We start from the raw sequence: 11,741 nt of genomic DNA on the forward strand, positions 1-11,741 counted from the left end.
CTGTAATGCAATATGACAGGCTGCTCAAGGTAGTCCCTCTACAGAAAGTGGTAAGGACATTGGGAGGAAGATGTACTTTTCCAACTCGCACATACTGGGCCTGCCAATAAGAAAATCAAGAATCCAGTTGCGCAAAGGAGTATTAAAGTATAAGAGGCCCAGTTTGTCTACTAAATGCTGAGGAATAATTGTATTAAATGCTGAACTGAAGTCAACAAACAGCATTCGCCCATGAGTGTTTCTTTCCCCTAAATGCGCCAAACTCAGATGAAGAACAGATAAAAATAGCATCCTCTATAGAGCGATTTGGACAGTAAGCAAACTGCAGCGAGTCAAGTGCTGGAGGGAGGCTGGATACAATAATGTCCTTTATCAGCATCTCAAAACATTTCACAATGTTGGATATAAATGCAACTGGATGATAATCATTGAGACCTGTAACTGTAGCCTTTTTTGGAACTGGCAATATAATGGCTTTCTTAAAATACAATGGAACCACTGCCTGCTGCAACGAAAGATTGAAAATATCTATAAGAACACAAGCCAACTCATTGTACATTCTCTAAGAACACGCCCAGGGATATTATCCAGGCCTGCTGTCTTCTAAATGTTGACTTTCCGCAATGTCCTCCAGACTGAGGAAACATCAAAGCTAACCACTTGTTCATGAGGAGGGGGGAACAGATTTTCTTGCAGGAGTGCTATTTACTGCCTTGAATCTTCCAAAAACTGTGTTCAGCTCATTTAAAAAGTCTGTGTCACCCTTGCGTCTTGATGGAGCCACTTTATAATCTGTAATGGCATGGATTCCCTGCCACATATGCCTGAAGTTCACTGGGTTCTGAAAAAAGTTCTCAACTTTCTGATAATTGACTTGCTTTGCTCTTTTTATGGTGCTTTTCAAATCTTCTGTAGTTGTTCTAATTTCCAGCATATCATGAGATTTAAAAGCCTCATTCTGTGCTTTCAACATCTTGCGAACCTCATGTCAACCAGTTTTTCATTAGCCCTCATGTTTTTAAGAACACAGACATCCTCAATGCACTTTTGATATATGCAGACACAGTAGTGGCTATGATGTTGCCTATTCCACATTTTTCTAGCTTACCAAGAAGTAGGTTGTGATTTATATTCAAGATCAGACAGGTGTTCTTACCTTTTTCTTTTTTTTTTTTTTGCTTATTTTAACTTTTATTTCAAGTCTTACAGTAATCTGTAATCTTTTAACTGTTTTTAGTAGGTTGGGCTATAGTTTATTTTTGTGTGAAGACCGATGCAAAGAATGAGTTAAGCAGCTATGCTTTCTCTCTACTGCCTATTATTTCCTTGCCATCCTCTCTCTTTAGAAGAGACTGTTTCCTTGATTTTATTTTCTTGATTTATATGTTGAATCTTTTTTTATTCTCTTTGACTTTTGTTGCAAGTTTCTGTTCATTCTGAGCCTTTGCTTTCCTGACTCGTCTTTGCAGATTCGAGCTATCTCCTGATACACTGTCTTATTTATATGTCCTCCTTTCTGTTTTGTACTTATCCTTTCATTTTCAGTTTATCAGAGATCAGTGTGCAGCCATGGTTTCTTCTTGCATTTCTTGTTTTTTCTTTTTCAGTGATGTTGGGCTTTATGATCATATTTTTCAGTTTCTCAAGCTACTTAAATTGATTTCTTCTTTAGGATTTTCATTCAAGAAATTTCCCAAGCTCTGAGTTTGTTAAAATCAGCTCTTTTAAAATCTAAGACACTGCTATCATTATATTCTACTGCTTGTGTTGGCATTATATTAAATTCCAGTATGACATGGTCACTTTCACCCAAGATTTCTGCAGTTTTCACTCCCTCTATCACTTCTTCTCTATTCATGAGAATTAAGTCCAGTATGGCTGTCCATCTAGTTCCCTCCTCTACTTTGAGGACAACAAAGCTGTCAGCATTTATATATAGGCATTTGAGATCTCTATGTCTGATTCTAGGTGTGCTTCCTATATCTCCTATTTGATGTTTTGAGTTTGTCTTCCTTTCCATCACTCCTTATCTCATTATTTGATTTGTTTTCTATGGATTTTTGCTTGGAATTGGATCTTGGAGATCCTAAAAATTGATCACCCTTCCCCCTCAATTTTATTTTAAAGCCCTCCTGATAAGTTGAGCCAGTCATTTTCTGAAAACATTCTTCCCAGTTTTTGTGGGGTCATCCCTTGCCAAAAGCCCATCATGGAAGTAATGCAGACCATGGTCCAGGAATCCAAAATTCTCTTGGTGACACCAACCCTTTAGCCAGTGGTTCATTTCTAGAATCCTTTGTTCTCTTCCTGGATATTGACCTTTTGTTGGAAGTACAGATGAAAAAAACTACTTCTGCACCTAACTTCTTTACTTTCTTGCCCAGCTGCTTGTAAACACTCAATATTGTTTTCAAGTTCATTTTGTGTCATTCGTCCCTATATGTAGAAGTAGAAATGAGAATTAATCTGTGGTTTTTATTATTTTGGTTAGATTCTCAGCCACATCATTGATTTTTTGCTCAAGGGAGACAACATACTTCTCTAGATTAACTGTTTGGTCTACAGACAGATAGTGCTATTCCCTTGAGAAATGAATAAAATTTCCTGTAATGAAATTGTCCTTATCATCATCAAAATATGACATTTATAACAAAGAAATAAACAGTTTCATTTGGTCATGTTATTTTAATGATATTTAATGCAATTTGTGTAATTGTGTAGATACAAACAGCATCTTCAACAAAAAAAAATCAAAACTCCTATTTAACAAAGAGTTTAAAAGCAGAGAAATAGCTGTCCTGCAATAGTTCCATCTACAATACCCAATTCATTTTTCTTTAAGTAAAATCTGATAGGTATGTTCATTTGGTCCAAAATGTGATTTTAAAATTGGCTGATACAACATTATGAGCGAGTGTATTTCCCCCAAATGTGCAACATAAAAACAGATGCAATAAAAAGAAGACTCATAACGAGAACTGGAACAGGGCCTCTAAAAATAAAAGAAAACAAGGTGGTGTTAATTATAGGAATAGGAAAATCAATTTTTAATTGTATGTGTGATATATATATATATAGTTCTGAGTGAAGAAGCTTATGTGATAAGAAGCAAAATGTCATCCCCCCCCAAAAAAAACCCAATGAAAATCCAGTTGCCTCTTTAAAAAGTACCTTTGGAATAATATAAAATATTGCAAATTACAAAATAATTAGGCAAGTGCAAAACATTCAGTGTGTAAACAATTCTATCCATGGAGCACCTAGTTTCAAATAGTGTACCTAAAAGAAAACAGGAATAGAAGGAATCTGTTTTGTGCTGGATATGGAAAGAAGAATGAGAAAAAGCTAAAGCTGAAATGTTTGCTTGGCAAAGATTGGCTCTATGATGATAATGTGAGAAACACTGAAAGGTCAAAAGGAGGAAGTTAGCTCCTTGAAAACTCTTTGTGGCATTCGTGTATACCATGAAGGATTCAACAGGATCTGATATGATGACATTGGTAGCAACAACAGCTGTGACTTAATAATGCTGGGAAAGTTAGAGGTGGGATGTTTATTCCTCACTGTTGGTGCTGAGTCCATTGTAGTAAAGAATAGGTACATAAGTTATAAAGAATAAGTGGGTATAGCATTATCAACCTTGCCATTCTGAAAAATCAGACCATAGTTATGTCGTGGCACATCTATGACACACATGTCAAAAGGTGACATATGACATTTTGGGTAATACACCAGCAATCATTAACACCCATAAACTATTTTTGAAAGCATGTCCCATTCTCACATGATTCTCAGAAGCTTTGGGGGACTATGTCAAATTAGGAATTTTTTAAATTGAAATATTGAGTCAAAAAATTTGCAATCATTACTATAGTTCCTCCGGGGCTTTGTTTCAGTCAAAACCAGGAACAATTAAAACATCCTGGTTTGGTTTTTTTTACCAAACCTTAGCTAATCCACAAATGGTTTGGAAAAAATCCAGTCCTTGATGGCTTGTTTTCACCATTCTAGAGTACAACCCTAGGACACATGTACAGGTGGTCCTCAACTTACAACCACAATTAACCCCCAAATTTCTGTTCTTAAGTGAGACATTTATAAAGTGAGTTTTGCCCCATTTTATGACCTTTCTTGCCACAGTTATTAAGTGAATCTTTGCAGTTGTTAAGTTAATAACATGATTGTTAAGTGAATCTGTGTTCCCCATTGACTTTGCTTGTCAAAAGGTCACAAAAGTAATCACATGACTCCAGGATACTGCAATGACCATGAGTCAGATGCCAAGCATCTGAATTTTGATCACATGACTATGGGAATGCAACAATGGTCTTAAGTGTGAAAAATGGTCATATCACATTTTTCAGTGCCATTGTAACTTTGAATGGTCACTAAATGAATTGTTGTAAGCCAAGGATTACCTGTAATTCATACTGCAAGGGTAAGTTTGGGAACTTTATTACAATGAAGCTAAAGCAATTTAGAGGTGGGGGTGGGAGGCACTGTTTTGCAGTGGTTCTCCTCCTACCTCTCGGACAGGTCGCAGTCGGTGTTGGTTGGGGGGCAGAGATCGTCCCCTAGGCCCCTAACATATGGGGTGCCGCAGGGTTCGGTCTTATCCCCCCTACTATTTAACATCTACAAGAAACCGCTGGGCGAGATCATTCGGAGGCACGGGATAAAATACCACCAATACGCGGACGACACTCAGTTGTATCTGTCCGCCCCGTGCCAACTCAATGAAGCGGTGGACGTGATGAACCGGGGTCTTGAGGCCGTTAAGAACTGGATGAGAGCTAACAAACTGGTACTCAACCCGGACAAGACCGAGTGGCTGTTGTGTTTCCCTCCCAATAATTTGGCCAGTGTTCCATCGCTCAGGCTGGGGGAGGTCAAATTTTATACCCCTCAGATAGGGTTCGCAACTTGGGAGTCCTCCTGGACCCACAGCTGACCTTTGACCATCACCTGTTGGCTGTGACCAGGGGGGCATTTGCCCAGGTTCACCTGGTGCGCCAGTTGCCACCCTACCTGAATCGGGAGGCCCTCACAACAGTCACTCGAGCCCTTGTGACCTCTAGGCTGGAATACTGCAATGTGCTCTACATGGGGCTGCCCTTGAAGAGCATCCGGCGACTTCAGCTAGTCCAGAATGCGGCCGCGCGAGTGATTGTGGGCGCACCGCGGTTCGCCCACATAACACCTATCCTCCGCAAGCTGCGCTGGCTACCTGTTGATCTCCGGGTGCGCTTCAAGGTGCTACTTACCACCCATAAAGCCCTCCATGGTAGTGGATCTGAGTACTTGAGAGACCGCCTCCTGCCAATTACCTCCCTTCGACCTATTAGATCGCACAGATTAGGCCTCCTCCGAGTTCCATCCGCCAGTCAGTGCCGACTGGCGACTACGCGGAGGAGAGCCTTTTCAGTAGTAGCTCCGACCCTTTGGAACGATCTCCCTGTGGAGATTCGCACCCTCACCACCGTCCAGACCTTCCGCACAGCCCTTAAGATCTGGCTATCCCGTCAGGCCTGGGGATAAAGATTTTAATCCGCCCCACCCGAATATTGAATGAAAGTTGTGTTTTATTGTTTATTTTTTTTATTCACATACTGTCTTATGTTTTGTCTTGCACACCCCCTCCCATGAATTGTAAGCCGCCCTGAGTCCCCTTAGGGAAAAGGGCGGCCTATAAATAATAAATAAAATCTAAAAAAAATCTAATCAAATTTTCATTTATCATTAAGGATAAATATCTCTATTTACACAGACATAAATGTAGTTTTTACATAAGAAATATGTATTTTATTTAGCTTGACTCTATTCAAAATTCTATTCACTGCATAAAGGTATCTTGCTGGTATATTTAATAATGGAGAAAGTTGAAATAAGAAATGCAAAATTTCTAGCAATTCATAAAAAATAAAAGAAAAAATACTTCATTCAGTTTCCTACAATTGTTTTAATATCCACAACTTTATCAGTATAGACAAATATGGTGTTGCATTTGTGCTAAGCCGAAAGACAGGAAAAGGGAAGCAGTATGCTCCCTCCCATATTTGGGCATGTGACACAATACATACAAATATGATGTTATATATACAGTGTATAGAAAATGCCTGCATTCCTACACATATCAGTGTCTTGGTTCCTGGCACTTATCTGGACAAGTCCAAGCAGGTTTTGGGGCAATGTTTTGGAAAGGGGGGTTGCTACTGCTTTTTTCCTAAGACTGAGAGAGATTGGTCATAAATCATTCAATTGGCTTTCTGCCTAAGGCAAAATTTGAATACGCAGTGTCTAACCTGGTATTTTTAAATACCATACCAAACTGGCTGTCAGGCCTAGAATTTACCAATTGCTCATGTTATAAACTGCTAGGAACCTTTTAAAACAACTGCATAAATAATATTTAGTAGTACTTCCCGGTAAGTAAGCATTGCATGAAAAAAAATTGTCAAGTGGTTTATCTGATCTTTAAGACAAGGGGTCAATATCAGATACAATCATGCAAAGGTAAACTTCAGAAACTTATGGAACTGTATCTTCCCATCTTATCCTGAAGAAATGAACCAGAAGAATTCTATGAATTGTGATACCAAAAGGTCAGGAAAAATTACATCTTAATCTCCCTTGCCAATACTTCCCCATATATTATTCATTACATTAATTGCAAATGTTTCTACCATAAAACAAAAGCAGAATAATATGCACGGTTTAGGCTTCTGGGAGCAAGCACAACAACCATTACTCCAATACCTTTTGGACTAATGTAAAATTTGATGATTGTGAGAAAAATCAAAGCCTATAAAACCACATTACAAAAAATGGTTATAAATCTAATTGCTCTTGAAGAAGAAGCAGATTTACAAGAAAGAAACACTAATAAATTATTCATTATTGCTTTTAGGTCTATGGAGATTCTCAGTCATCCAGGTCATGGTTGTCCCAAATGTTTTTTTTTCAAGAGGCAACTGGACTTTTTCTTTGAATATGTTTTGCTTCTCACCCAAGAAGCTTTTTCAGCTCTTCACAATTGCCTTTATATTTTTACTTACACTTTGAGACCAGGGGAATCCTCTGTGTAAAATCTCCACATTCCTCCAGTACCAGCAGATGTTGAACGACCTGCATTCCTTGTTCCACAGCTTGCATTTTTCCTACAACAAAACCAGAAATTAAAATATATCAAGCATGCAACATATCCACTTCATACTTTGTTTTTGTATCATTCAATTTTGACTGAAAAAACACAATAATTACATGATTTTACAAAGCACACTGTCTTGTATCAAACAGATGGGTAAACTGTGCCTTATTCCCAACATAGTTCCTTGCTGATCATACAGGTAATTAATGGGAATTATACTTCAACAGCTTAAGAGAACCTCAGATCTACCATTTATATCTTCTAGTAACCTATGATTTACTTATTGTTTTCTTTTATTCCACTTTTATTTTGTAAGTAATTCAAGGCAGCATACATACCAGGTATTCCTTCCCCAAAATAGCCCTGTGAAATGAGTGGGTCTGAGAGAAAGAGACTGGCCCAAAGTCACCCAACTGTCTTTCTGCCTAAAATGGGATTACAACTCATAGTCTCCTGGTTTCTAGGTCAATACTTCAATCATTAAACCAAAGTAGTGTACACCAAAACTATGAAACACACAACAGAAAGTTAAGTGTTAAAGACGTTTATAAACAAGGACTGTAGTTTCTAAATCTCTCCAACTTAAAATTATTAGAGACATAACTACAAGGAAATATCCCATTGATACAGATAATAAGTGAAGCAATAGTTTCTCCAATTCCATGATAATCTTTCTGGCACTTAAAATCCACTCTATCATTAATGGCATCAGAGATTTTGAAAAGTACAAATCTTTGCTACTATCTATTGTTCGTTCGGATGTTTATAGCCTAGTTCTGGTGACTGTAAAGTGGGGGTGTACTTTATATATACATGTACACAATTGAAATTTAAAACGAGTGTAAAGCAAGCACCGATCCGTTGTGAATCAAGTTTCTATTGCAGCACCGCTATTAATTTAACGATCAACAAACTTCTTCCTACCTCTGTCGCACTGTGGATCCTGTCGCACGCGGGGCTACTGCTTTGCTAGGGGAACGGCTGGAAGCACCCACATTGGTGGCGCTAGGATTGGGACCCGGCTGAAAATTAACGGAAGACAATTAGATGTAGACCTTTATGTTATACACGCATACACTTTATGTACACCCGCATACCCATTCTTTTGTTGCTTCTTTCGCTTACCATAGCAAAGGCGGCACACAGAGCACGAACCCCTTGGACTCACAGGACACGTCTCCGTCTGAAGGGAGGACCTGGTTTCTTGCCACGCAACAAGTCCCCCGTTGGAACCAGGAGACTACTGCACTGCCCGACTGGAATTCTCCTCACAACCAAGGAAATCGCCCGCCCAGATCACCCTTTCTTCCTTTCAACAAAATCAGTGAGGCTGAATTTTCGTTTTTATTCCCAAGGGTTCCTTCCTAGCTATATGGTCCGAACGTGGAAAAAGATCAGGCAGTGATTTAGACTCTATTTCAGAGGAACAAAATTAAAGCTGAGGTGTCTATTTGAGTGATCCGGATCCGGATATGTGTGTCGTAACCATGCCCTATACTGCGGAAGCCTGGGCAACGGACGTCATCATGGCAGCAACGGAGCATGAAACAAATGGCGAGGAGCAGCGAAAGGGACCCTCCGTTTTTTTTCTGCACCCGGATCTCGGCATCGGTGGGGCAGAGAGGCTGATAGTAGACGCAGCTCTAGCTCTCCGCGCGCGAGGCTGCCGCGTGCAAATCTGGACCCCGCGCTACGATTCCTCGCGGTGCTTCTCCGAGACGGCTGAGCTAGACGTACGCATAGCGGGCGACTGGCTGCCGCGGAACATTTTCGGGAGGTGCCACGCGTTCTGCGCCGTGCTACGCATGATATGGCTGGCTCTGCACGTGCTGCTGCTTAGTGGAGAGGAGTTTGATGTCTTTGTTTGTGACCAGGTGTGTTGAGCGCTCGGATAGCCTTGTTCCTGAACTTATTTCTCCCCTAACGTTATATTACACATAAAATCTTTGAATACGCACCAAGTCACGATATATGGCACACAATGACTTCTATGCCTTTTTCTCCCCATAATTCTCTTTAATTAAGGTCACTGCTTAAGTTTAATTAAGGTCACTGCTTAAGTTTATTTAAGGTCACTGCTTAAGTTTAATTAAGGTCACTGCTTAAGGGACCGCAAGGAAAAAGTATCCACTTTTCTATTTTGACTCCCTGTTATCCAGTCAGAATTAAGCTTCTAGGCCAGTCATATGAAACTTGGGCACACCGTCCTTCCTTTCTCACATTGTGAACAATGTTATTATGCTTACTATTTTAGAACTATTCGTATTTCACGTTAAAAGAAAGTCATCTCTTTGAGGAAATTGTGTGCCTTTGAATGTTTTTAGTTTCATCTAGAAAACATTGCATTATTACACTATATTATTTTAGAACATTATTCCATGTTTCGTGCCTTCACATATTTAAAAACTAGTTACTTTGTAACTGTCCTAAAAAATTTTTTTTAAAAAAACCTATCTCTCTGGATATATCTGTTAGGAGATGTGTCTCTAAATCTTTCTCTTTTTGGAAAGATGTTATAATTGGGCATCCAGGATGTGACAGTTACTTTCAAAAGTAACACAAATGCATCTCTGATCTTTGAGGTATTTTAATAGGTCCTTTTGCTCAATCATTGAATATGAAATAATCAAGAAGATTCATTCTTTCCTTCATTTCATAAAGCATACTTTTTTTTTTCAATTGAGGGGGAAAAGGTGGTTCTCAAATATTGCCACATTCACCAAGCCAGAATATTTGACTCCTTGCATCTTTTGCTGAATTTTCTCCAAAATTTATATGTCAGCATTAGACAATAAATGCTTGGAGGGAGGTGTTATTTAGATAAACGTTTAGATAAACAAAGGAGACTTACTGAAATTTTGTCTAATATAAAAATCAGATTTTCTCTGACCTCAAAAATGACAAATTACCAAAACAAAATATATGTATTGTATTGTATTGCTAATATTAGCTGACATTCTTAAGAAAAATAAATGAATGAATGATAACAATTTTAAATTAAATATCCATGGAGATGATGATCAAGATGGAAATCATTTGAAAATTTAATATAAGACAATGCCTCATTTAATACAAAATTTTAGTCATTTTTTAAACATATTAACTTTAATCATAATACACTTTTTTCCACTTTTTTTCTTCTTCCCCTAGGTGTCTGCATGCATTCCAATATTACGTCTAGCTCGGACTCATAAGAAAGTTTTGTTTTACTGTCACTTTCCTGATCAACTTTTAACTAAGAGGAAATCATTGCTTAAACGCTTCTACAGAGCTCCACTAGATTGGTTAGAAGAGTATACAACTGGCATGGCTGACTGTATTCTTGTCAATAGTTACTTCACAGCAAATATTTTCAAACAGACCTTCAAATCCTTGTGTCACATCAATCCAGAGGTCCTTTATCCCTCTTTGAATGTCAATATTTTTGATACTTCTATTTCTGCAAATATTGCTAATATAGTTCCTATTGGGAACAAGAAATTCTTGTTTCTTTCCATCAATAGATATGAAAGAAAGAAAAATTTAGTTTTGGCTTTGAAAGCATTACACGATCTTCGTGGTAGACTTGATGCTCAAAGCTGGAGTGAAGTTCATCTGGTTTTAGCTGGTGGTTATGATGAGGCGGTTAATGAAAATGTGGAATATTTTGCTGAATTAAAGGCACTCGCTATCAAACTTCAGATTGATGAGCATATCACATTTCTAAGATCATTCTCTGATGAGCAGAAGGTAGCTCTTCTTAACAATTCCATATGTGTCCTGTATACACCAAGTAATGAACACTTTGGTATAGTTCCCTTAGAAGCTATGTACATGAAGTGCCCAGTTATTGCCGTAAATTCGGGAGGACCCGTGGAATCAGTTGTAGACAAACAGACAGGTTTTCTGTGCAATCCTGTTCCAACCCAGTTTTCAGAAGCTATGGAGAAATTTATAAAAGATCCTAATTTAAAGAGGACAATGGGAGTTGCTGGGAGAATCAGAGTTTTGGAGAAGTTTTCATCGGAAGCATTCACTGAAAAGCTCTATCAATATATCCTTAAGTTAATATTGTGAAATAAAATGCTGTTATATAGTTATGGGTTGGAAATGCTTAGTTTTATATATATTCGTTGACACATACTGTTCCTGCTGATTGGAAATCTTTATATGTGACTCTGTCTTGACTATTTCTGTCTTTAAAACTGGGTCCTGGCACGTAATGAAAGTATTTGAAGTTGTCCTGAAACATTTTGGATATTTATTTGAAACTGTTTTGAAAAATTAAACCTTTAGCCCTAACAAAGTTATTGATACTGTTATTATTCATACTACTACTTTTAACTACTACTCATGAAACTGATACGAAAAAGACTGTTTATGGATTTCAGACATGTCACAATCATGGATTTCAGTGATGGCATTTTCAGTAATCATTGGCTATTTATGATATATACATGTGTGTATAACATTGTAACTAATTTGGCTAATTTGAATTTGAATCCAGAAATTTAAATGAAATAGTTTTTTTTAATTCTTCTGGTTTGAGAAGTTCAAAACTGAAAGGACAAGAAAATTATCTTCCAAAAATGTAAAGGTAAAGTTTAGTTCTTAA

At 38.0% G+C, this 11,741-nt stretch overlaps 2 protein-coding genes across 2 annotated transcripts; one reads left to right on the top strand and one right to left on the bottom strand.

The window, feature by feature from the left end:
- Positions 1–2,680: 2,680 nt before the first annotated feature.
- On the bottom strand, positions 2,681–8,427 carry SEC61B (SEC61 translocon subunit beta). Its single transcript, XM_014052830.2, has 4 exons — positions 8,273–8,427; positions 8,072–8,169; positions 7,056–7,157; positions 2,681–2,992 (listed from the first exon to the last, which is right to left on the bottom strand). Exons 1-4 carry the CDS (start codon positions 8,273–8,275, stop codon positions 2,905–2,907), a joined length of 291 nt encoding a protein of 96 aa, XP_013908305.1. The 5' UTR covers positions 8,276–8,427; the 3' UTR covers positions 2,681–2,904.
- A 206-nt stretch (positions 8,428–8,633) lies between these two features.
- On the top strand, positions 8,634–11,432 carry ALG2 (ALG2 alpha-1,3/1,6-mannosyltransferase). The gene is made up of 2 exons (XM_014052822.2): positions 8,634–9,021; positions 10,298–11,432. The coding sequence occupies exons 1-2, from the start codon at positions 8,635–8,637 to the stop codon at positions 11,201–11,203; spliced, it is 1,293 nt and encodes a 430-aa protein (XP_013908297.2). The 5' UTR covers position 8,634; the 3' UTR covers positions 11,204–11,432.
- Positions 11,433–11,741: the final 309 nt, after the last annotated feature.

The sequence above is a fragment of the Thamnophis sirtalis genome, unplaced genomic scaffold, assembly GCF_051295495.1.
Source record: "Thamnophis sirtalis isolate CommonGarterSnake01/CBP01778 unplaced genomic scaffold, rThaSir2_p1.2 scaffold_4, whole genome shotgun sequence".
In the NCBI taxonomy this organism is placed as follows: domain Eukaryota; kingdom Metazoa; phylum Chordata; class Lepidosauria; order Squamata; family Natricidae; genus Thamnophis; species Thamnophis sirtalis.

Coding starts and splice junctions, on each gene's coding strand:
- ALG2 (XM_014052822.2), top strand. CDS start 8,635: ATGCCCTATACTGCGGAAGCCTGGGCAACGGACGTCATCATGGCAGCA. Junction 9,022..10,297: donor ATGTCTTTGTTTGTGACCAG/GTGTGTTGAGCG, acceptor TTCTTCCCCTAG/GTGTCTGCATGCATTCCAAT.
- SEC61B (XM_014052830.2), bottom strand. Junction 7,158..8,071: donor GGATCCACAGTGCGACAGAG/GTAGGAAGAAGT, acceptor GTTTTGTTGTAG/GAAAAATGCAAGCTGTGGAA. Junction 2,993..7,055: donor GATTCCCCTGGTCTCAAAGT/GTAAGTAAAAAT, acceptor TTTTATTTTTAG/AGGCCCTGTTCCAGTTCTCG.